Here is a 26708-nt window from a genome sequence, read left to right as displayed (position 1 = left end):
TATGCGCGAACGAGCTGAGAGGAGCAAAAGTTTTCCAAGTGCCGCAGTTTCGCTGAGGGGGGAGGAGGAGAGCTATCGCTTTATTCGCTTTTTACGGACCAGCGCATCGCATCGGCCTTTTTGCTCTTCTTTTCTCTCTACTTTTCGGGGGTTTTTGTGTGTATTTATGTGCATTGTATCTGGAGAGGGACGGGAATTATTTTGCAGTGACACCGCCAGACAACGGTTTCATGATCAATTTTCTAGACCAAATAAACTGACAATGGACCGAATGGAAAAAAGACCACGGCATGTGCAGTAGCAGAGTTATTTTTGGTTCAAAATAGCTTTTTTTCAAAGATTTTATTTAAAAGTTCGGCATGCGGATGGACGTGCGGTCATTGTTCGATTTTCCGAGACTGGTATATACGACTTCGGGTGAATTGATGTTTTTATTTTTTTAGGATTCAAATTCCAGAATACTTTTTCTTTCTCAATTTTTTCAGTACACGTTATGGAACCCATAGTTGTTGAATATTGATACAACCAGAATTGGGTATGGATTTTTTTTTTTTTTTTAATATAACGCACTATTTGCGTTGGAAAACAACTTTTAGGCTTGAAAAAAAAAATAAGAAGAAAAATCGTCTGAGAAAAAAGTATTCAAACATTTGTTAAAACATATTTTAAATAATTTTTATTTTACATTCACTACAAAATTTGTGTCAAATATTTTGAAGAAAGTATTTGAATATTTGCATATTGAAAAAATGGTACTAATTTCATAGAAAAAAAAAAAAAAAAAACCATAATATTATTTTAAAATACTGAAAATCCTATGAAGTAATTATATTCAGTCTGCATGTAACGTATTGAGAACCTGAAATTGGATTTTAGTTGATTGGGATGATCTTCAACCATTAATTAGTGCATTAAATCAGGTAATAACCTTCAATTTAATTAAAAAAATTTTTTTTCACGCAAAACCCTTTCTCAAATAAAATTTTAACAAATGATTCAAACGTCAACCTCATTACCGAATGATTCGTTATCAAAAAAATATTCTATGACGATGACAAAGCAGAGAAGCTGGTTTTTTTTTTGTTCTTCCAACGGAAGCAGTTAAGTGCCACGTACGTTTCCGTGCACAAATAACCATCAGAAGCAGCCAATCAATTAATTTTCATGAGTACACGCAGCTCCATTTTAATCCTCAGCTGATCAGAATCGCATCCCTCGACATGGACGAAAGCCCAAAGTTTTCAACAAAATCGCAACCTGATGAAAAATAACCCACCCAAAGATCCAACGTCCAAGACACGACGTACTTCAACCGCACGAGGGAAGCGAAATTTTGCGAACCATTTCCCTCAGAGGAGAGAGAGAGATCGGCTGCAGTTTCAATCAAGTTACAATTAAGATAAGTGGAGGAGAGTAGCCGCGAGGGGTGGACAGCACTGCTGAAGATGCTACCTCTTTGGAACTTGGATGACTCTAGCTCTGGAGAGAGACAGTAGTGCAGTTACCCAGGCAACTCACGTCGATTTTATCAGTGTGACCCCTGGCGCGTATGACGGCAACTGTTATCATGTGTCTGTGTCTACGCACACGAGCTGGAATGATTGGACAAGCTGTGACACCATCCCACCCTCCTGGCTCGTTCGATTAAATTTTTTTATTTTATTCTCTTACGCGTCGGGATTAATTAGAAATTTTCGTAACAAGCCACTGTACAATATGTTTCCTTCAATCTCCGTATACTTTTTATTCTTCTCTGTTTCTCTGAATTCCCTCATTTTAGGTATAATGTTTTTTTTTCTGCAAAGTGTTTCATGTAATCTTGAAGGCTTTTACTTTAAACCCGAAATGAAATTGTTTTCATTGTTCGCTCCGTTACAATTTGAATGCTCATCTTTTACCTCCCATTAACTTTATTTGATGCCTGGAGTGGTTGTTTCACGGGATTAGCTCTTTTTGAAATTTCTCCTATTATTGTAATGCTTGTCAGAATTACGCATCCGTAAAAAATTATTTTTTTATATCATTAGCTAAATTACATATTTTTCTCTTTGCAGGGTTATTTTTTGCATATTTATTTTAACCTTAGCATATTTTAATACGATTTTTCATTAATATTTCATTAATACATAACTAGTAAATATAACAAAAAGTATCTGTTGAAACACATAATTATACGATGAACTGTATTATACGATGTACTCCAACATTTGCATATGTATATACACCAATGGTAATATTGAGATACAGTAAGATTAAATAAGACCATGCATTAATCCAAATAAATATATATTATAATAAAAATGTAAAATCTATAAGCAATAGAGGAACATTATTTGGATCGCTTAGGTGATCTCTACTAACTTTAACCTTCCCGCCAGTGAATCAATTAATATTTGTATTAAAACACAGGCAAAGGCAATTTCTATTAGTTCAGTGCACCTACACAGTCCACGAACAAAGAGCCCAACTGAAATGGCAACCCAAAAAGCGATTACAAGAAAAAAAAAAAAAAAGAAAGAAAAGAAAAGAAAAAAGTTCTTTTCACCCCACCATTGCAATTGTAATGTCGATAAATTAAAAATTACCAATAATTTTTTCCCCGCTCATTCGTAAGGAAATCTCCATGTAGATTTGAAAGAAATTCGAGCAAGGACCCACGTGCATCCGAAAAGAGGCATGAATCACCTGCAAGTTACTCGTAGCTGCAGCACGATGACCAACTGTGATTCATGCACATGCACGAGGGCCTATGCTGACCGGAAACAACGAGCAAAGTAAAAACGAAATAATTATGAAAATCAATGGATGCAATAGTTCAACTAGGAACAGCTGCGCTGAAGTTTAATATTAGATATTAGTATATATAGATTGAGTTTAAGAGACGCGATGTTAAAAACTAGGATAACTTAGAGTTAAGACCCATAGACTAAGTGAGAATATTAGCAAATGCTAGAATTATTACATATGGCTAATACAACTTGTACACCATTAGCCAGCAACAATATTACATAAACCTACGAAAGCAATCTTATTGACTTTCAAAGAATTATCCGATTTTTACCATTCATGTTCGCAGGCTCATGGTTTGCTGTACAACCCTTTTGTATCTCGTTAACAATTTCATAAACATACTGCAATAGCCCAAATTGTAATCTTGTTAAAAACTGTCACTGTTTCAAATGTAAAGGTCAACGGGAAAGTTATGGTACTTTCCCCTTTTCCTGACGCAGAGATGTCGAGAGAGAGTCCGCACTCTTGCCCCCAACACGGGTAACGGAATTCCCGATTCCCCAGGGCACTCCGAGCCGACTTCCTCTCATATAAGTCAGCAGTGGCACCGCAACGCCTACCCACCCGCGGTACACACAATCATATCAGCGATTCGCGTGGCGTCTCAGATTACTCTTTGAGCCCTTTTCCGACTTCAAAGATATACATACAAATTTTTTGCCACGGGAATTCCACGAGTCCGTCTCCACTTTCCCGCGCAGAAAGAGAGCTCCTCTTCCACCCCCACCGACCCTATTACTCTTCCATCAAAGCAGCTCCTCTCCATTTCCCGGACCTTTTTCCCCCTGCCACTCTGCACACGCGTACCCTTCCACTCCTCACTCCTACGTGGTAGTGGCACGTGGTTTTTTTTTTTTCCTTTTCATCCCCCTTAGATTCACAGGGTCCATTTGCTAATTGACCCCGAGAACCTTTCGCGCTCTGTGATCCTTTTTTTTTTTTACACGGACACCAGGCGCAGTGCATTGTACCGGCCTTCCCTTGTGATCACCTAGACTGCCGAATTTGCATCTTATTTGGCTCGGACGTACCCGCTTCCTTATTCTTTTTTTATTTTTTTTCCCCACCCCGTTTCCTTCTTGATAAAGAAAAATTTTCCATTTACGTGTACAGCGAGGTTTATAAATTTTTATACCCCCGTAATCGCGGAGCCGGCGGTACAGAAGCTCACGGGGAGGGAGTCAAAGACGACCACGTACCAGCTGCTGCCGGTCCCAGCCAACGCGCGAGAGCGTGCTTTTTATATTAAAACGGAAAAACGCGAGCTTCGTGGTGTACACGTGTATGTATAGGTGCTGGAGTTGCACGAGACACGCCTGGTACGTGCGATGTATCGAGCATATACGGGGGTGACTGGGAGGGATTGACGCTGAATTTGTAAACGCATGGTTTTGGTGAAAAAAAAAAAAAAAAAAAAAAAAAAGAATATAATTATAAATATACGTAGTTGTAAGATTGGAGAAAAGATGATAAACAGGGAGTACAACACTCACCAGAGTCCTGAGCACGTCGTCGGGCACGTTTCTGCTGGAATTGCACAGCGCCCTGGCCGCGCTGTGGGAGAAAATGACCGGCGCCCTGGTCGTCTGGAGGGCGGCGTTCATCGTGCGCGTCGAGACGTGCGACAGATCGACCAGCATGCCCAATCTATTCAGCTCCCTCACGACTGCCTGTACACACACACACACATATGAAGTCAAATCAATGCCCTTTGGATTGTACATGCGGGCACGCTCCTTGCTTGCGTTGCGTTCTGTCAAGGATATACATTCGTAGAGAGAGAGGGAGGGGGATATATGCGGTACAGTAGTCGCATCGAATGGCATTATTAGAGCACGAGCACGTGGGTACGCGTCGGGCGCTCTTTGCTCGGCGTATGGGGTCTGATACACTTGTGTTGCCGTCTCTCGTTGTCCGCATTAATTTCAGGGGTGTATATAGGAGCACACACACGGCGCGTATTTAGTTATGTCAGTGGCTCCATTGTGCCCCCTCTATTATTAGTCAAATGAATATTACATGGGCTCTCGAGGTGATTTGGGCATTCATTGTGCAACGTCGACGTTTCAGTTTCCGATGGTGTGTTTGTTTCGGCGATTCAAAGATGATGATACAGGTGATTCGAATAACGATATTGTTTTCAAATTAAAATTGAGCTCTCATGATGTTTGGATCAATAGTACCAATCACCTTTTTTTCTACCTTGTACAATGATCTTTGCTGTCAAGTCCATACGAGTCATTTTCTTTTATCCTGGCCACTTTGGCTCGACGAGTCTGCCCTTTGTGCCCCAAATCCGTGAGGATATGGAGTCCAGTGAACCCTGCACTCAACAGATTGCGTCATCATTGCCGGCCAATATCGTAAGAGTGACCCAGCCCTCTCGATAAAAAAATTACATCCTACCGATCGTTAATCCTCAGTGGGTTAGCCAATGAAAAGAAAAAAAAAATTCTGATGAAATAAATCAACGCAAACACCGCAAAGCGTCTTTAGAGAGAAATCGAATTCTGTTCGGGTCAAGTGCGTCTCTGCTCTTGCATCGGTACAAGGCCAACTTTGGACGACGATTCGTAATTTCGAGACCAAATGGAATTCAATCGTAAATATCGGCCACCCCCGCACTCTGTGCATACACGCACACTACGAGCAAGCAACTCTGTTGCCACAGGAACTCTCCGAGTGTATAGTAAAGGAAGGGGTTGGGCGTGGGCGAGGTCAAACAGCGCTGCACTTCAATAAATCGAATCTACGGAGAAACAACTTCGAAGCTATATGTATATAAGAGAGAAGGAGGGGACAATTAGTTGGCCGAGTTTCCCTTGGCGTTGGCGATTCAATGGGATCAGCGCATTGTGGGACCTCCTTTGGTTCTCCGTTCAATGAAAGCTGGCCCCTTTCGTCCATGTGCACGAGAGAACGAACGAGTGAGGCAAATAGTTGAAATATCGAAGCCTCCGTCGTGACGATCGGCCGATGGATTATTCATCCGTTACGTGGAGCCTTTTTCAATCCTGTGAGGGGGGGGGCGTTACTGTTTGCTCACTCCCGTGTAATTATGACGAGTGCGTTATAACCGAGAATTTTTTTCCTTTTCCCTCGCGAAGTGCACTGAGTTTGTTCAAAACGCGAGATGGGTTTCCCAATTTTTTTTTTCTTTTTTTTTCATCCGCACAATCGAGAGGGCTAAAAGTGTATTTTTTTTTCTATGGCTTCTACCAGCCAATGTTATATAGAAATACAGTTTTAAGCTCTTTCACCTCTCTCTCTCTCTTAGGTATACACGGAGTGCAAAGTGAAGTATGAAATGTTTTTTTCCATATTTTTTACACGGCGAATAGTCTACTAAAACTGGATTTTTTCATTTCGATCTGCTAACCGATGTATCGAAAATTGAAAAAAAAAAAAAAAAAAAAAAAAAAAAACGGACACACGGTCTCTAAAACTTTATACAACAGGCAACAACACTCTGCCAACGCTCCCATTATGGTGACGTGACGAAAAATCACGTTAATTAAAGCCGCCCGTCAAAACCTTCGGGTGGGGAAAAAAACAAAAAATCCTGCAGCACACGTAGGGAGGAAAAATAGCACCGGACGCACAAAAGCCATTCCTCGGCAAAAAGGCCGTACTTTTCCACCCTCGTTTCTAATCGGAAACATTGTCCAAAGTGCTCCCTCCGTGCCATTCATGCACCCGTCAATTCGCCAGAGTGAACACGGCTGACCGGTCAGCTGTGCGTGCGCCCCTTTTTTTTTTCCTCCGCAGAAAGAGCGCGCATTGAAAAAAAAACACGCACGAGCGAGAAAAACAGAAACGAAGACGAGCTTGCTCATACGCGGAAAATTGGCCAATTTTAATTGCTGCGTGTAATAACGAGATGGAATGCGTTGCCAGCGAGGGTCTCGTTGCTTTCAGTAGTACGGGTCGGTGTATAGTCAGCCGGCTCGATACGTATGAATACGCGGAACTGTAGAGAAATACCTCTTTTTTTCTCTTCCTCTCTCTGTTTCTGTTTTTCAAAAGAACTCTGGTGGAAATATTCCTGACCTCAAAATGCATCCGTATATCTCTTGACCCGAACCACGTGTCATAGAAAAAAAAAAAAAAAAAAAAAACACGAAATCCTGAATGATGAACAATGTCAAAGACCAGCTTGCGCTCGAAATAATTTGATCATTCATGCGTTGAAGGACAGAAAGATTAATGAAGGAAAAGCTCCCCACACCACTGACTGTACGTTGGATTGGAGCTGGATATCGAGACTGGCTGGCGGACAAATATGCAATGAACTCGGCTGCCCGAAAGTGGGGCAGGCACACATGGACACAATACCTCGGGAGAACTATCGAATATCGGGTGGAATTTGTTTGTTTGGCTTTCTTTGAGAAACTTGTTTGCTCTTTCTCTCTTTCGGTTTGTGCCTCTTATTGGAATATTGCACGGAAAGGCATGTTGTTTCGGAGGAAAATGCAATCGGGGCTTTGTTGTGTGTATTTGCGAAGATTTGGTCTCGCAGGCGGTGCTGCGATTTTGCTCTGTATTTTTTGGTTGTACCGTTTCATGAATTTCGATTTACCTGACGAGTTTGGACGTGTACATTAACGATTGTTTTAATGTGGAACGCTTTTTATCCATGGAATAAAAAATCTTGCCCTGATTTTCACCTACGAATCAATGCAGAGTAAAATTTATCTTTTTGAATTTTTTCGAGTAGAATTCGGGTCCTCAAGCCACGTCACGCCGAGTCACTTAAAAAATCTGAGTAAAAAAAAAAAATCAAACGAAAAACCCTGAAAAAGAAAACACCCGCAACGAAAATCACGCGATGGAGCGGATTTCTGGATTTATTCCACTGCACCGCAAACTGTCTTTGATGCCAAACAAGTTATCCAACGCGACAAGAGGAGGAGGAGGAAAAAAGCAAACCTCAGCTCTCGCCAACACGTCAGCTCTCAAAGCAACATGAAAAATATCCGATCGCGATTCCTCGACCTCGTCGCGTGTGTTGTCCTTTACAAACGAGCCGAACGTCTCTATGATAACACGAGATCCCGAAAACCGTCCATTCCTCCTCCTCCTCCTATTCATTTTGTCTTCTATACCTTTTATCTGCGAGACTTTGTTTTTTTTTACCTCCTCCTATGGTATGTACTTTGGGTCGACCTACATTTGGTTCGCGATTTATTATTACTTTTTCCGCGTTCGATAGGAGGATGCGGAGCTATATTATACGCGGTAGGAAATGGCGTAACGATTATTTGCCTAATTTACGGTATTTGGTGACGTTTGGAGGTTTCATTTACTGGCCACAGTGTCGGTGTATACCCTTAGATTTATAGAACACATCCGGGGGGCGATGCATCACCAGCGACATTTTTAGCCGAAAACAAACACTTTGGTTTCAATACGTCTTTTCGATCGACAAAAGTATCTTAGAGATAAACTATTTTTCGTTACCACTAGAAGGATTTTTTATACGTCAGATTTTGCATTGAATAAAGTCAAATCGAATGGAAGAATTGCATTTTATTTGTATCTTGATCAGTGTGGCGATAAACTGCCTGTGAAATTTTTAGAGTGATCTAGTGAATATTTTTTTAAAACAAATCACGGAGACATAATGCATTGAAATCGCGTCTCGTAAAATGTTTTGATGAAAAATTTCCGTACAGAAATCTATTAAAGACCGACCCGAGTATACTCATTGAATCCCACTATGATATCGTTTCACACATCTCTAAAAAAAATTTTATTTTGTTATATACAGGTGACCGAGTTCAATTAATCGAAACGCATTAGCACTACAAGATTCGTCCCCTCGAAGCTTTATTATACAGTATCTAGGTGGGGTGAGCTACGCGCATACGTAATTATCGCGCGCAGCAGCAGATGCTGAAAAAAGGAAAAAAAAAGGAAGCAGAGAAAACAGAGAAAATCAACGAAGGGGAAGCTTAATTAACAATGTAAAAACGGGACGGGAAAAAAAAAAGATATTGCACGCCCACCCAACGTATGTACCAAAGTTGTGTGATGCGTGCACAGAGGCGCTCGAAGGGGCATAATGGAAGCGTTTCCGGAGCCTCCTCTAACGAGGGGGGCTTGATGTGCTCGCGTTTTCTTATTTCCACCCACCACCCTCCTCGTTCTTTACGCGTGATTTTACACCGAAAGAGCACTAAAGGGAAATTATGAATGCCAGGGCGCGCTCGGCCTGATTTTCGAGCCCGTTGGATACCCACCCCCGGCCCTAATGATGGAACTTGGCAATAAAAATTTCGCGGATAGGACTCTCAATGTGGTCTCGTGCGGAGGATTTTCCTTTTTTTTCGTCTTTAAACGGGTCGAGGGCTGTAATATAACGCTCCGTTTGAGCTCTCGAATGGATGTGGTTTTTTTTTTCCTAAGGGGCCGGGTGTGCATTAACCGCGCTCGTTTAGTTCGTAAGGGTGCTCTTTTCTCGCCGAGTTCTTTTGCGTGCTGGCGCGGGGGTGTTGCTCTGATTACGGAAACGGGAGCATTGAGAACGGTTTGATGGGGGCCTCCGTTTTTGCTATTAAAGATACATCGTAGTTAAAGGGTGGCCATTAAACGGTCATAGGAGTCTTGGATTTTGTACATCTTTGCACTCTGCGAATTTTTCTGTACAAAAAAAAATGTATGCATATAAATTTCCGGATCTTTAATATGGCTGTATAGAGTTCAGTGGTGTAGCTTTTAGTTTAGTCGTTGTCGCGAGAGCTTACAGTCTTAAGCATAACAGGATTTATCGTTTGGGTGATGAGTCGCTGGAACGAGTGATTAATTATTTTTGCACTATACGGGACTTGATAGTAAAGGACGTTTCTGGTATGTTGAAGGTACGTGTGTTTATTTTTTTTTTATTAAAGCACAATATTGTGTAAATCGATTCATTTTATCCTTAAAGTGCTGACAAAATATTTCGTACTTGAAGTAATGATCAAAAATCTATGTAGACGCGTAAAAAAATAATCAAAATTCACAATGGACGAAAGAGCAAAGTGTTTCCCACGAATGGTTTGAAAAAAATAAATCACGACTCGTTGCAGCCAGGTAGTATCAATCATCCGAGGAAAACAGAAACTCCAAAACTCCACTGAATCTAGTGGAGACAAAAAAAAAGAGATCCAGCTTTCCCATGAACATCACATCACGGTTTCTCTGTATTGGCCACTATGGAGCAACAAAGCACGACCGGCAAGAGCTGGGTTCTTAAAAAAAAAAAAAAAAAAAAAAAAAAAAAACAAGAGAGAGGATCCCATCCGGTGTACGCGGTGGGTTTATAAATTTACCCAGATAGAGATTTCATCGACGAAGATATAGACCCACGCGATCGTTAACCTGCTTTTTTTTCCCGCGGCCACTATCATCAAATATCACCGTCTGCATGTACATACAACGCGGAAGAGCTTCGAGAATATTCGGCTATACGGAACGTACATAGCGGCGGGAGCGAGAGCCAATATACACCCAGACACAGGGGGAGAAAGCGCATTTCGATTTGCACCGATATTTACTCGGGAGAAATGTATGCCCGCTCGCGGTTTGTTCCCTCCGTCTCCGCACATACATCCGAGCCAATGGCTTCTGCAGCGTTAGGCAGGGAAGGGAGAGAGAGAGAGAGAGAAAAAAATAAATACCGTATGCAGCCCAGAAGGAAGCCAAACACGCGCGACCCCGGGAGTTATTACATCCGCAGCATTGACGAGACGCGGTTTATTTTGCCAAGTCAGCCCTGGTGTTTGACGCCGTGCCATTGCCCGGATTTTTTTTGGGGAATATTCGGCCTATATGGTATCCGGCTCGCGTGTACATATTGGATTTTCTTTCGGGGGTATAATTACTTTAATGCATCGTACAGCAGAGGGAAGTTGAATTTTGGGTCAGCGGGACTATGTTTTGGCACTGCAGGGTTTCGAGGTGGGCAACGTCGTGTCTTTTTTACTGGTGAGCTTTCGCGTCTGGTGAATTAAAAAAAAAAAAAAATTGCACGCCGGTGTTGGGTACCGACGAGGATTGGATTTTTCGAATGGAACGTGAGATTATTATTTTAATGAAGAGAGCGCACAGTTTTCGGGAAAGAGATTTTAATGAAATTGTTGTGCGTGATGTTTAGTACCGTACCTCTAGTATTTATGCTTGAAATATTCAACATCTAATTAAATTTTTTAAACACGTTGATTTGGTTGTCTGGGTGTCGCATGACCTGAAAATCCTGAATTTACTCTCGAGACATACCAAGGCATCGTTCACTTTGGCTTCGTGAGAAATAATTTTTAAAAATTGTTAATTCACGTGGTCTTTAGGTACTAGGACCTAATACAAAAATCACTTTCGAAACCATTTCAGATAATATAGAACTAGCAAGTTAGAGTTGAGCCGAAAGATTGAAACGATCGCCCATAGTCCGCACCACGTGAAAAAGCGAGCCTCAACTTTCCGGGGAACAATGCGACCGCTCGGCGATTAATAAAACATTCCGTGGGCGAGCCGAGGGCGTGCAGGTGCAGTTTTATTGAAAAAACTGGCCGACCTTCCGAAAACAAAAACAAAGAAGGAAACCGGTCGGAAACAACGCGCACCCGCGTCCCCCTAAATCACCAGCATGTTTCGAATATCGGTCGAGCGTTTCCTCTTTTTCCGGGGGTCCGGGAAAGTCGATTCTGCCGGAAAGGGGGGAAAAATGTACATACACGCTCACGCGGGGGCTGATGGAAATTCAGCCGCGAATCAAGTATTCCATTCGCGATTTTTCGATTTTTTTTTTTACCCGTACGTGGTGGTGGTGGTAAAGAAAATTGGGTTTCTTCTTTTTCCCTTGATTGACGAGTTCGCTTTTTCTTCGGGTGGTGATGGCCGTTTTTAGAGACCGGCTGGAACTTTCGGATGGTTCTTCGTTGCTTAAACTGATGCGAAATTAATTTACGGGCTCGTTGGATCTCATTTAGCGAGTGTAGGCTAATTAAGTCAAAAATGGTTTTTTTAGTGTATTCAAACTTCAGATTGATTCGACTTATCTGCTCTCTGAACCGAAAATGGGGGAAAATTTTATTTCAAAGTTTTAGTATAAAAGTAAATAGAGCAATCAAGCACTTTCACTTTGTAAGAGGGAAACTTTTTTTTAAGGAAAGTAACGGAAAAAATTTGGTGCTTAAGAGACAATCCTAATAAATTATGCTTCTCAATACAGTTTCCATTTTCTCATGTGAGCTTATATGATTTACTAATAAATAATTAAAAAATCATTTTAAAATAAAAGAGTCAAAGTATTTGAACATTTAATATCAGTTACTTTGTCGCAAAAAAAATTTCCTTTGTATTGGATTATAAACAAGGACCAATGAAAAACTTTCATAAAAATGTACGAAGAAAATACTTATTCAGTAAAAATTTCACAGACACCATCACCAAATCTTCCTCAATAGTCACTTTTCATATCTCGTGAATCGTTTTTCCTTTTTCTCAATCCATGAATCGAAGCGAGATTCGAGAAATAAGAAATCACCATCAATAATTCCAGCCTCGGTCTTTGACACTTCCCGAAGCGATAAATAAAAGCTGGATATCCAATTTAAAAGGAAAAAAATACACTCTAAAATCCATAAATCAACGATCAAGCGCTCCCCTCATTTTCCACCCCAACCCCCTATGGGATTTCTCATTTTCTCAAAGTTCGAGGAGCTTCCTGAAAAATTCACGGAAGAAGCTCTCCATCCCTACCGCGAACCGATGGAATATTAGAATCACACGGGCCACGTGTCCATTTATCACCTTATTGCCGTATGACCCGAATTACAGTAAACGAAATAAATGTAGTACCAGTGCGTGCAAACGAAAAAAGCAAATCATGGGAATATCAAGAGAGAATCTCGTCATACCGGCGTATTTATACGTAAACCCAAACATCCCCAGAGAGTAGACAGCGGGCGCTCAATTTTTTTTCTTCTCTCTGCTCACATTTCGTTTTTTTTTTTTTTTTTTTATGATGTCGTTTCGCAATGAGAAATCGAGAAAATCACACCTACAACCCCCTCACCCCCTATTGCACTTCCGATCAGCCAATCGTGAGTTATTGCCTCATACACACCCCCTCCCAGCGCTCTCTCGAGAAGAACAGGTAAAAAAAAAAAATGAATAAAAAAGTAGAGGCTCGCTCGTTCGGGTGGAAAGTGCTGGCTTCATCACACCTGAAAAATCGTTTATCACGATCGCCCCCCATACCCTCACGCCCGTTAATGCTTAATTCTCCCGGAAACGATATTTGCTGTCTTATGTGTCTATCGATGCGTCTGCTCGACGAGAGATCGTGACTAGGCGGGGATTACACGCCGTGCATTTGTGAAATTTTTCTTCCCTTCCGTTCGGATGATTGTCGAGCGAGACGAGCGCTGCACGGGTGAATTTATCGTTGCTGCGGATTTTCACCCTTTCTTTTCATCTTCTGTAATTATTGTTAAAAGATTCGGCGTTATCGAGATGGATTGCTTTGGATTTCGCGCTTGGATTGTTAGCAGTTGCCCGTTGTGATTCGTGACACGCTTTTTACAGTATTTTTAATTGACTGATTTTGTCGATCAAAAAGTCTGATGAGGTAGATTTTACGCAATGAAGACACACACGTGAATAAATATCCTACAGTCGAGATGTTTAGGCCATTAGAAGCAATTTCAAGTTATTGAATGATCTCTCGAGGAGTTGCGTACTTTAGTCTTGATGAAAACTCTGTAGTTTTTATAAGTCTTCTATAGGATTATTTGAGACTTTTGATAGCTGCAAAGACTTTTTTTAAGTCATTCAAAGATCTCAAAGGCTTCTTGTGAGTTCAAGTGGCTTTTGATATATTTAGAAGTCGTTTAAAGTCATTGAGTCACGTGTAAGTCTTTCTTGATCCTTAAAAAATATTTTATAAAATTTCAAAAGACCAACATCATCTAGAAATGTCGAAGACCTTTGATGACTTCAAGGTTCAACGACTTAAAAAATCTCTACATCATTTTGAATGGTTAAATCAAGCGAATAGCTCTAAATGACCCTAAAATTATTGCATCGGATCTTGAAGACTTTAAATTTTCATGATTTTCTAAGACGTTCATATCTCACTTATTTCAAGAGTGGGCAATGAATTTGATCATCTGAAACCATCCAAGACTTTTAAAGGTTTTTTGGTCTTTCAAGGTCTTGAAATTACTTCAAAATCCTTATCGAGACCCCCAAGAGCTTAGTCCCTCGAGGTAGAAGCTACTCCTCCGCAGGATATCCTTTAATTGCTGAATACACCGAGTCCAAGTGCACCAGCCAAAGGAAAATATGAGCGAGTGAAAACCTTCGACAACAAAAAGATCCTTTCAAAATACGACCCGTTGCCCCACCCTCCTTCTCGTAAATCTCAAAAGCAAGCCAAGACCCATAAAACGCACTCGAAAACGAACGAGCCGCACCTCCTCTGGCAGCGAAAACACTCGTGCCCCGAACAAAGGGCCGCAATATTGAATAAACAGAGACAGAGCGCGTCCTTTCAAAATTTTCCGGGACACATCTCCCGGAAAAGCAAACCTCCGAGGATATCTGTACATGCATCCTCTTACCCTCTCTCTCTATGGTGGGTGGGTTTGTCCTTTTGTGAGGAATAAAACGTGTACGATGATATATATGTATGTGAAACACACTCACCTTTCCGAATTCGCTGAGGCCGGGCGTCGAGTCCTGGGTGGCGTTCGTCTCTCCAACCGAACAGACTGCCCTGCCGGAGAAATGTTTGTTTGAATAATATACCTTATCTCCCTCGACGAGGGGAATATGCTGCTCTTTCGCAGAGAGATAATATTGGGTGGGAAAATGCTGGGTCAGATATTTTTTTTTCGGGGGTGGTGGAAGCATGTGTTTGGAAAACAGGAGAAATATCTGGGATCGGCGATTTAAGGGCGGACTTTTTTTTTTTTTTTTTACTCGAACCATGGGGGCGTTGCGCATGAATCGAGAATCATGGTTTAATTTTGGATTCAGTACCAATTTCAATCTTGGAATAACGCCTTCGTATTTTGAAGTTTATGTATGCTAAGCACACGTCTGGTGGCATTACGTTACTTACAACAAAGAATATTGTGTCTGTGTGCCATTATTGTTTTTCGTATTAATGGGGGATGTACATACGTCTGATGTTGAAAAAATTGTATACCCTAGATATACATATACTTACGTTTTTTTGAGTGTTTGTGACTAAGAAGCGATAACACAAAAGTGCATCTCTTGTAAAAATTGTTTTGTCACGTTTGACTCCGTTGTTTCGTCGTATAATTATGTAAAGCGGGACACTTTAAGTTGTAAAGCTACAGCATAGTGTATGTACACCTTTCACATTAGTATTTCAAATGATCTTTTAGTCACCCCCGAGTATCTATACTTTTACTTACGTGGAGATTATTTTTTATATACTATTTCTTTGAAAACTAGGCCATGAATTCAGCTCAAAACATTGATGGCTAAACTACATTATTTTCATTTTATTTTTTACCAAACTATGAAAAAATTTAATATTCAAAACACAAGCACAATCAATATTCATCACCTACAAGTTGGGGAACGAAAAAAGCAAAATTCCAAGCAGGGAGCTCAATTTTACTCTGCCCTTCTTTCGATTTTCATTTACTTCCACGTGCGCCCCTGCCATAAGGTTCTATGGCCATCTGCTAAATCCTCTCGCAGTCAAAGAGCAGAACCATAGGGAGCATCTTGGAAAATAAACCACCCATGCATCCATCATGCAGCGGGGGAAAAGTGGTTACAGGGAGGCAGGGCCGTAAAAGCTGAAAGGAGGGCGAAATCACGAGTTGCTCCTCTTCTGCATCCCTTCCTCGGGCTGACATTTTTTTCTGGACGATGAAATTTTGCCGGTTCTCGTCCACTTTTTCTATAACGCAAGCTGACGCGTAGCTCAGAATTTGTGGGGGAGAAAAAACGAGGGATGGACTCGGGAGATGTTTACTCGGCAAAAGTTGCTGCAGTGGCTTTCCGTGCATACGCGTCCGCTTGTTTGTGCAAACTCGATAAAAGCGAGGTGAGTGTATTTTCGAGGGGGAGGAGGGTATCTTGGTCGCAGCTTTTTTTAATTTAAAACTTTTGCGTAGTGTGATGCTCGAGTTTTTTAGGATATCAAATTTTACTTGGATTCCCATTGTTGTGTTTTTTGATAATTCGGTGTGTTGATTAGGTACATCGATCAAGTTGCGGAACTCATGTGTCTGACTTAACGTACGTTGCACTACTGAAAGTACTTTGTTCATCATCATTATCTTTTTCAAGTGTGAAAAAAAAAAATTGAAGAGATAAAGAATTTTTATGGCTTATACTTTGTACACCAATTTGATCTTTTACGAGGACAAATGAAAATTTGAATGTTGTGGAATTAACTAAAGCACAAGACTTTATTTATTATTATTTTTAAAGGATGTTCTTAATCATTATTTGTTGATATGTTCCTTTCAGTTAAAAAAAAGGTATACAGCATTTTATTGTATAAGAATTTTAAAATTCCATGTCTGACCAAACATGTATTATACTACTGAAAATACCTTACAAGAGGGGTTTTTTTCATTTTTGAGATCGAATAGTAATCAGACAGTTGCAGAATTTGAATGAACAGTTTTTTACTTTGATTTACAAGGAATCTTATAAATTTTGTTTAGAAAAAAAGATACCTACTTGTTTTATCACCACCATCTGACGCAACATACCTTGTACTACTGAAATTTGTTCCTTCAAGATGTTGCTCATTCTAAATATGTATAGAATATTCTTCTAAAATCGTTTCAGAAAAAAACTACGTTAAGACAAGTTTAGTACTGATATTTCAAGTTTTTAAATTGAACTTTCCAACAAATGGGAACGCCCGTAATTTGAATATCAAGTACACGAGAAACACTCTTGGACCCTTCTTGCGCTAAAAAACGAAAACAAAAACTTTAATAAATGTTTCACTTTGCTGACTCATCTATTTCCAACCATGTGTTGTATCATTGAATGAACACCCCCGTCGGCTTCCGACCCCTCTCGACCGACTGTAATCGCTCATCGTTCCACCTGTCATGGATCCCTCAATTTTTTAAAATACCCTCGAATAACTTCCCACAGTTATGTTGTAATCAAGCTAAGAATAAGAATTTTCTTCTTTCCAAAAGACTTCCTGACTCCAAATTCCTCACAAGATCCCCCTTTAGTTTCCCATCCACGTACCTCTAGAAAAAAAAAACTCAGCCATCCCTCGGTATCCGAGCCATCGTTCAACAATCGATCCCCACCGGTCCGAAAAATCGAGCTCCACTACCCATAGAAATTCCACCCTCGTGCAGGCGTCCGTCAGGAGAGAAAATCAGGTCCCGGCGAATTAGCTGGCCTCTCCGGACGAGTTCGAAGGAGCGCACCCACCTCAGCTGGGCCAAAAAAGGAAGGCCACGCTCCCTGAAATTCTGAGTGAGGCTGCAGGAAAAATTCAATCGCACTCTCTACAATCGTTGCAATCCCTCGTCCCCAGCCCCGCAGAGATGGGCATTAGGCCCGAAGAGCACGTTCGAAAGCAATTTCGATAGTGTCCCAATAAAGGGGAGGGGGGGCGCGTCCGAGGCGAACGGAGGGATTCCCGGGTGAAGTGGCTCCTCCTGATCTTTACGACTCGACGCGCAGAGTGTCAGATGGGTACGCGTGTGTAGTACAGCATTATCGTAAACTCGAGAATGTGCAAGGAGCAGGAGAGGACTTTCTAATGCCGTGCATTGCATTGCCCGCGTGTTTTCTCTTCTCTCCTGATGGTCACTGAATACCGGCTGCAAACATTGCGATTACATGGGGGACAATGTGTTTCGGCCACTGTTCGATTTACCCGTGCACTTACGGGGGCGCACTTGCCCTCTGGGTATGGAGGAGCGTTTTCGAAGGCTATTGCGAATCTTGAGGATGGAGGCTAGGGGGGTGGGGTGCTATCTTTGTCGGGGAATTGGTTCGAGTGATAGGGGTAATTTGCTGGTGGAAGGGGGAAGGTGAGAGCCTTATAGCGCTCGGTTCGACGCCCTATCCCCTTTGGAAATTATACACCGATGGAGGCTGAATGCATTTGTGCCGAATTGTACGGGTGATTTTGACTGTTATGTATAAATCGTTGTAGGTATCGATAAAGGAAATCGTGAAACATTTAATTAGAATTGTTTTAACTACTGGAGACACGGGAGGAAACAGTTTTACAAAAAAGCAACAAACAAATGTGGATATTATTTTATATTAGGCTAATAAAAGGAATAACTTTTAATAAAGGCTGCATATATGTGTGATAATGAATGTTTGAGTTGCTTGATAGTATTTAATGACAGAAATATCGTATGGCACAAAATTAGAGTACTCCGTGTTTGAAAGTTGAATTTGGTTATTTCGTGGACAGTTGTTAAATAATTATACGTGAATCCAGAAACAGGAGCTTTATGCGGCAAATTGGTACTAACTGCTCGTATCAAAGTGAAAATATTCGTCATTATATTCTCGAGCAGAAATAACTCTCATACGTTTATTTCAACAATTTTATCTTCTGCTGGAATTCAAATTTCCACCCCCAGCCTTAGCTATCTCGGATGATGATATGGAAGTTATTTCTATCAATATATTTGATAACGCAGAGCAAGTATCGACTGATAGAAAATCTTAGCATACTAATAGGTATGAAATAGTCTGTTGCAGGAATTCGTTTCCTCTGCAAGCTAAGAGTGAAAATAAAAAACATTTACGGATAACTCTCACCCCATCTGCTTTTCCATGTCCATTCCAATACCTTCATCCAATCCTATTTTGTTGGCTGGTCTTTTCTCCACACAATCGTTTTGCCTTTTCCGTATAAATGTGTATTTACGGTTTCGCATAAAAGATTTTGAGTGCAAGTGACAAATAAAAGGTAGGGATGTGCCGTACACGTGCGTACCACATTTCTAGAGAAAGACGAGAATACGTCGAGGTATAAAACCCAGCTAGCCCAAGTTTGTAAACAACTTTTTTTTCCAAAATAAAACGAAGATTTAGTGCGTGCATTTGTATGGGGCGTTGTTGTGCCCAGTGGGAAATGGGGTAATGCGATTTCTCACCCCTAGGTGAGATTTTTTTTTTCGTGCTCCGTAACCAGAATCTTTGTTGTCATGTTTGCTGTTTTCTCTTTTGATTCCTTCTGACACGCGCTTGCGTAATTTTTTTTTTCTCCCATCTCGTGGAATTTGTTGGAGTTTGGAGTATTATTACGAAAATCACGAAAGTACTTCATTTTCGAGTACCTTTTGCTCTTTTCTATCTCTTTCAATTTTTCTAGTTATCTCGGCTTGTGATCCTATTTTCTCCATTTTTTTCTGTTATTGTTAACTTCATAAAATTCATACTTTAATTCTCTCGTGATAAATTTGGGTCTTTTTGTCACTTGACTTTTTTAACTTTTTTTTTTTTTTTTCGTCAATTGTAATTTTATTAATATTATTTTTTTATTTAATTCAAACGTTTGCTTGACAATATACATTTTTATAAAACAGCAACTGAAAATTCGTCGATTTATTTATCCATCGTTTTTAAAATTTGTTTTATTTTGTGATTCATTCGATAGAGTGAATTATGTACTAAAATTTTTTTTTCAAAATAATTTTAAATTCAGTTAAAAGCATATCAAATGTTTGATGTTAAAACCATCGTCGAAAAATCCCGTAATTTACAAGTTTTTGTTTTTCCAAGCACAAAATAGCGTTCAAACTTGTTCTGGCAGCGTAAATTTTGGTGCAATACGACAAAAAATTAAATGGAGTGAGTAAGGGAAAGAGAGAGCAAAGTCCATCCGTAAACATTTGGCAGCGGGCTCTCGCTTGATTTTTTATCTCGGCATCAGCTTGAGGCCTTTTATCTTGATGTGACTCAGGGAGCAAACTGCCAGAAACTCACTCCACCTCCATCTTAAGATGTATCTCCTTCTTTCTTTCTTTCTAGTAATGGACGTAAATTATGACATGGCTTACGTAGTACAATGTACCCGTATAAATGCGGCTTGTTGTATGTGTATTATACTAGTCGTGCACGAGAGGAACATTTTTTTAGAAATATCTAATTTTTACAATTGCTGGTTAATTAATCACTTTTTCGTTATTCAAAGTGTAGCCAGGGAGTGGCATAGTTTAAAAAATTTTACACACTTCAATTACTTTCTTTGCATCAAATATAACAATTACATGAAACACACTAACTATTGTTACAATTTGTAATAAAATGTTAAGAAAATTAATAATTTCGAGTAAAGTCATTTGAATTTTTTTTATTTTTACTGTGAAATTCATGTGTTTTATTTTAAATGCACTATTTTAATTACTTTCTTTGAAATACGGTGATTGTGTTACTAGAAAAGTGAAACTAAAATTGGATTGGTTTCATTGTTTGCAATAAATTATCTTTTCTTTATAAATCCTAACTTCTGATTTAAAACAATTTCAATTTTACAATTTTTTCGAAAAAGTCGAGAAAAGCTTCAAAAATCAAGCGTTAAAATGACTTTGACACTCTCCATAACATCAATACGTAATATTGCGTTATATTCATCACTTGTTGCAACACCCCATACGTATATCGGCCATGATGTTGCGACCAACGTGTTTTTGTCCCTCTATTTTTCAATTAACTAACCCCCAACAACAAGCAAGGGCAAAATAACTGTTAACAGTCCCCCTGCCGACCCTCGCAAAAAACCCACTGGTCAGAACTGCAACAACTGCTGTTGTACTTTCATTTCGTGTCATCCGAGTTCCGGGAGCCATTAACGGGGGCAAAAAAACTTTGGCCAGCGAAACCGGGAAAGACAAGAAAGGACTGAAAAAAAATAGTGCAAAAGCCCAAAGGAACTTTGGAAAGAAGCAAAAAAAAAAAAAAATCTTCACCCCCAGTTTCTCACGTGGCAATAATTTTAACGGCCCGCTCTCGGCTGATTGAAGGCATAAATCCACCCCCAGCAGCAGCAGTTGTCTCCGCATCTGCGCCCCGTACACCAAGTATAATTCACCCAAGACCCCGAGTCTTGCAATTTTCTCGCGGCGAGCTTTTTCCTACCTCCCTCCCCCCACGAGGAGCAATTTTCATCTAACCTCCGAAAAACAGCACTGTAAAGCATTACTGAATAAAAAAAAAGGGGTGGAAATAGAGAGAAACGTACTCTTGGCGCGTCTTTATTTACAACCTCGTGCGAGAGAGAGAGAGAGAGAGACCAACTCCGGGGACGCGTAAAACGTGGTGTATGTGTGTGTCTCCACGTGGTAGGGGATTGAAAACCGCAAGAAACTCGCCTCGAAGTTTACGGCCAGTGCTGCTGTGACTCCTCGCGTGTGCCCTGAGAGAGAGAGAAACTCCCCTGCGGAAGCATAAGCAGGGTATTAGAGGACACCGCGATGGGCATCTCTTTCTCGTTCTCTGCAGGGGAGGGATGAAAAATGGACAAGGGATGGTTGCTGTTGTATTATGGGTGTGGTATCGAGAGAGGCGCTGCTTGGAAATTGATCGCGCCGAGGTGTGTGGACCGGCACACGGGCGTTGTCGTGAATTATACCTACGTCCAAGGGCTGGGCTTTTGTTGTTGTTAGATTGTACCATTGGTTTACTCTGGCCAAATTTGGGAGACTGGATTATATACCTAGTGCCGATGTTTGCCTCGAGTTTGCCATTATCTCGGGAAAAATGATAGCGTTTGAGCTTACGTTTACCGATGATCACTCGAGCTTTTTAGAGGTTTTACAGGTAGCATATACTATATACTTAATTGTAATCGATTTAAGCAACTAAAATCGAGCAAGAGTAGTTTTTTCCATGTCAACATAGATATTAATGTATTAGTTTTATTGATAAAAGAGCTCGTAATTTTGAAAAAATACAAATATTGTAGAGATCCAAATCCCTCTCATTGCTATAGTCCACTTGATAATTTTTTAATTTAGATTCTGCAACAATACCGAAAGGTTGGACAAGTAGAAACACGTGTCGTTGTCCTAATGGGAGACGTGAGATTCGAGTCCCTATCTCTGTCTACTCATCTAGCTTGACGAGCATATACAAGAAGGACTACGAAATTCCGTACATGACGATAAATGAAGTGAAAAATATATATTGAGCATTTAGTAAACTTAAAGACATTTTATTTTTTCTTTTAATTTTAATAGAAAAGCCATTCGGAATGATAAAAGTAGAAAACTTTGAAGAAACAAAGCCGATAGAGAGGGGGAGCGACTCGTGTCCGCGTTATACGAAATATATAAATTTTGGACCATCTCCAGCACAAAGCTACCGAGGCCCAAAGGAAAGCCTGGGAACATAGGCTGAGAGGAGCAAAAGGACTGGCTGTAGGGGCGCAAGCCCGGCCAATGGGTCTCTCGCGAGATCGCTCCATTACGGGGTGGCTGCTGTAGGGTGTATCACTTATTTTTCCTGGAGGATTATTTCGGTCGTTCGTTTTACGGCTCACGCATGTTTCGTTCGCGGAAATTTTTCGCTGCCCAACCAAACGGCCCTTGGGAAAATGGGTTTGAGGAAGGGAAAAATGCGCGAGGAGTTTTTTACTCTTTTATTTTCCTTCCTGCTCCCCTGGGGTCTAGAGCTTGTGTGGGATGGTAAAAAGTGTGCTCGATAGGATTTTTGGCTGCGAGGACGATGGATATGTATTAAAGAAAAAAACTTTTTTTCATTGCAGATGAGTGACTGGTTACATAGACATGGGTATTTGTTCTTTGTGGAATACTTATTTATAGAGCAGATGGAGTTTTAATTTGAGAGGATGTTTTTGATGATATCAATAAAGTTTTTGTCGGTAGAACTTATGGAAAAATATGATTGAATTTGATGATTGAAACGTGATGATAGAATTATTCGCATTGTTCGACTAAATTTTAATAGTTATTAAATTAAAACTGGTATTAAATTTTTTTATTATTTCGAAAATGTTTAGTTTTAATAATTTAATTTTCATCAAAGTAATGTCAAAACCTGTAATTCATTTGTCAGTTAAAATACTTAAACTGAGCTCATTGCAAAGATTAAATCATATTACGATTTCACTGTTCCAGCCAGTGAATTTTCAGTGTTAAAAAAAAATTTAACGTATGACCGTCGTTCTTTCTTTGGTTTGAAATATTGCCGGATACACGTGTTTTATACTCCACATTAAGCATGTGCTACAGTTGATATACGGATTTCGTAGTTAATCCGAGACCGTATGTGGATCAGTTCCTTGGAGAAAACGTATTAAATGAATAAATCATACGCTTACCTCCTTTTGCGGAATAAAACATTTTTTAATCCTGATAAACGACAGATAATTGAAGATAACTAATTTTAAAAACTTTGAAAGGGCATAGAATTATAGCATAGTGACTATTTTTCTGTCGGATTACGTCGCTTTCAGCACTTGAGTGAGATCATAATTTTTTTTTTTTAATTTTACACAAAATCAAATAAAATCCAACGACCCTAGATAAAACTGGGTCATGATAAATTTTGATAAAGATTATTTGCGAAACTTCAATTCCATTCGATATTGACTAAAAACTGTATTTGTTTACTTTTATTTGTTGACTCAAGCATCAATTTTCTTATCGAACACGATAAAAAAAAATATATATTTCGAGACAATGGAGTTCGACTCTTTTAAAGAATGAAATTGCGTAAACGTAATTTGTCATACACCGAATTTTACATTTCATAAAACAGAATTAAATTCTCTATTAAATGTACTTTGCGATCGTTACATAAAAACAAAAAAAGTGTTGTACAAATGGCAGCAAAAAATATATTTCCAGTGCAATGATAATTATAAGCAATGTACTATATATCCAATGCAATTTGGATGTTGATTTACATAGACCAGCTGACTCGAATATTCAATAAATGTGACGGGAGAGAAATGCGGTGGATGCGCCGAGGGGGAGAAAAATTCATATTCATGGTTGCGTTCCTCGCGGCATCAGACGTTTTGAATGGTATAAATAAATACAGTTAAGGTGGCATTTTTTTCTCTTTTATTCAGTTTCATAAAATATACATTTCAATGTTGATATAACTTTTCCACTTTTAGAGTTATAATTCAGAGAGTGATAAAATTAAATTCAGATTTTTCAATTCACTCCCGACGTATGAAACAGCGACTGTACCTACATGTTTTATACGAGTGAAATGAAGACTGGACATAAAAAGTATAAAATAACTATCGTAAATAAATGAAATAAATCATACAAATACGTAAATTAAATTAAATTTTAAAAAATGAAGAAAACAGTTAACGAAAAAATACAATAAACAAAACAAATTATTTAAACTATGAAAAAAAATTTTTTTAAATTAGTACGTAAAAAATTAAATAGCCTCACAATTCCCTAAAGTACTAAGAAACTAATAAATAAAACAACAATTGAGTAAATTCATTAACAAATAAATAAATAATTTAATAAATATATTAGTCAAAAATGTGTAAATGACGAAACAAATTGAGTATTAACGTTGTTCATTGAATATAAAATATACATTCCAGTAGCATATCAAAATCCAAACGGCCTTTTGTAAACGTCAAAAGACTCGATTTGAGAAAACCACTCCTTATTACTTGCAAAAGCATTAATGCAGTCTCTCCACTTCCTTCTGCTCCATACCTCCCTCGATTAAGCATGAAAAAGGAAGATCTTCCGATACATAATCTATTAACCAATCTCCGCACAATAAAACTACGCAACAGCTTAGTAGTAACTTTCTCACGGAATATAGAAAAAAAGCTTCCGTCCCATCTGAGGAATAAATTAACGGCTAAAAGCGATTTACTTGTTGTCTTCCTTTTTTCTCGCGTATATACACCTGCATCGGTGATCAAGATGGAGTAACGAGTGTTTAGGGAGGATTCCTTTTCTTCCGCGAAGGGAAAATAACCTAATCCCATGGGCAAGGGAACAAGTCTCGCGCGGCACTCGTGCGTCAAATGAACAAAGTGAAAAAAAAAAAATAAATAAATAAAAAAAATAATGGATCCCATGGTTACCCGCCCACATGGGGGAATTCAAATTTTTAGTGGCACTGGCGTGTCTCTTACCCTGTTTATGGGTGTCGCCAAAGGAAAAAGTGTAGAGGGAGGTAGTGGAGGAGAAAAAAAAAACAGAGTATATGTTGTATCCACACTCACCAGGAAGTATCGCAGGCGTGGGTGAGTGTGAGGTAACGGGCGCCGAGGCCGTAAAATGTCCTGAGCACTCCGAGCGAGTTCCCGAGGGAGTGGCCGCCCTCGACCCCAATCAGGCTTGCGATTTTTCCATCGCGGTGAGCCTCGATGAGACCTGTAAAGAAGAAGAAAAAGGTGTGACGTGTTACGCTTTTTTTCTCTCCCAGTCGTTCTTGAGATTTTTGGTCGGCTGTGTAGTGTCTTTGATGGATTATTTATGTAACATTTTGTTTCCTTTCCATTTCTGTTGCTTGGGAAAAAAAGAGAAGTTTGGCGTTATAGCAAAGATTTCATCTGTGAATTTTTTTTTTTTTCTTTTTATTTGTATGAGAAATTTGTTATTTTGGTTATGTCGCAGCACCCAAAATTTCTCTTTTTATCTAGTATTTTAGACTGTTTAATTTTTTGCTCGAGAAATTTTAATAAAGTTTGACGCGTGAAGTGCATTATTTTGCTTTTAAGTTATTAGCGAGGATTATTAAAAAAGCAAAAAAAAAAAAAAAAAAATACATGCAGATTATCACGTCGGTGAAGCAAAATTATTAAACATGAAATAATAAAACAGTGAAAAATATCGATGAAGGGGGCACGGTATAAATCAAAATACAATTTTTCACATCAACCCCTGGAAAAGCCTTACTTCCCGATTTAAATTCAATTATTAAAGCGTTTCGCTCACGCAACACTGTCATTTTCCCATAAACCTCGTAAAAACACCGCTTCCAGTAAAAATAGCAATTTACATTTTAATGTACATTAAAATCTTTTTTTTTTCTTTTTGAGAAGGGGGGCTAAAAAAAATATGCTGTATAAAAAAAGCTCCTCTCGCGAGTTAATATCCTCCATCCGACTACCACCACCGCTTCAACCACTACCGCTGCCGAGAGCGGTATGAGCGATGAGGACGAGATGAAGGCCGCGAGAAAGCGAATCAGGAAATTTGACTCTCAAGTTTTCCGGGCAAACTCGGGATGCATACACGCGCCTTGGTCTGACTATACGCGTACTCATACTACTGCAACTCTTATGGGAATCGCTCTTCTTCACCGCTCTTGGATAATTTTTCCCTCTAACTTCAAACCATCTTCCATCAGGCATCCATTACTTTTATTTCACCCGGATTATCCACACGCACACTATTCATCTCAAAAGTTGCACGAGGTAATACAATACATCGGCGCAGCTCGGCGAAATCGAATATTCTGAAAATCAGCTGCGGATGATGCATTAGCTCCCGCTTCCCTTTGGATCGATTTTTCCTTGCACCGTATACTTTATACGCGTATAAAAGAGTGAAAAAAAAAATATTTCAAAAGTGTTGGCTTATGAAGAAAAAAAAAAAAAAAAAAAAAAACGAAAACAGCGTTGGTTTGTCGAGTTCAAAAAAGGATGTACGTGTGGGAGAAAGGATGAAAAAAAAGTGTTGCGTCCATGGGAGGCAAAAAATAAAAGTGCACGGGCGCGCGTGAAAAATTCCTCGCCAAAGGCGTACCCGTTGGTGCGAAAATTTTCATGCCGCATAAGCACAATTACGAAGGCGTAGCTACAACCATGCCCGGGGCTGCGTGTCTCGTTCGTCATTAATTTACTTGTTAATGAACGTGACTTTGGGCTTGCAAGCAATTTTAAGGGCGTTATTGGCGTTATTTGGCGTGGACGGCTT

The 26708-nt window shown here is 39.7% G+C and overlaps 1 protein-coding gene across 1 annotated transcript in view; it reads right to left on the bottom strand.

Moving 5' to 3' along the window:
- The window catches only part of LOC106639027 (uncharacterized), a 213443-nt gene that overhangs the window by 14848 nt on the left and 171887 nt on the right, over positions 1-26708 (bottom strand). Inside the window, exons 6-8 of the mRNA XM_089588923.1 lie at positions 25010-25160; positions 14482-14551; positions 4284-4460 (exon numbers count right to left, since the gene is read on the bottom strand). Coding sequence (XP_089445049.1) covers positions 4284-4460; positions 14482-14551; positions 25010-25160 — 398 coding nt within the window. The remainder of the gene's footprint in view (positions 1-4283; positions 4461-14481; positions 14552-25009; positions 25161-26708) is intronic.

Source organism: Copidosoma floridanum, unplaced genomic scaffold (assembly GCF_036245765.1).
Source record: "Copidosoma floridanum isolate Cflo_tuat_1 unplaced genomic scaffold, Cflo_Japanese_pri ptg000007l, whole genome shotgun sequence".
Lineage (NCBI taxonomy): Eukaryota > Metazoa > Arthropoda > Insecta > Hymenoptera > Encyrtidae > Copidosoma > Copidosoma floridanum.
The sequence above is the reverse complement of the archived record's forward strand: the minus strand, read 5'-3'. Positions and strand labels throughout refer to the sequence as shown.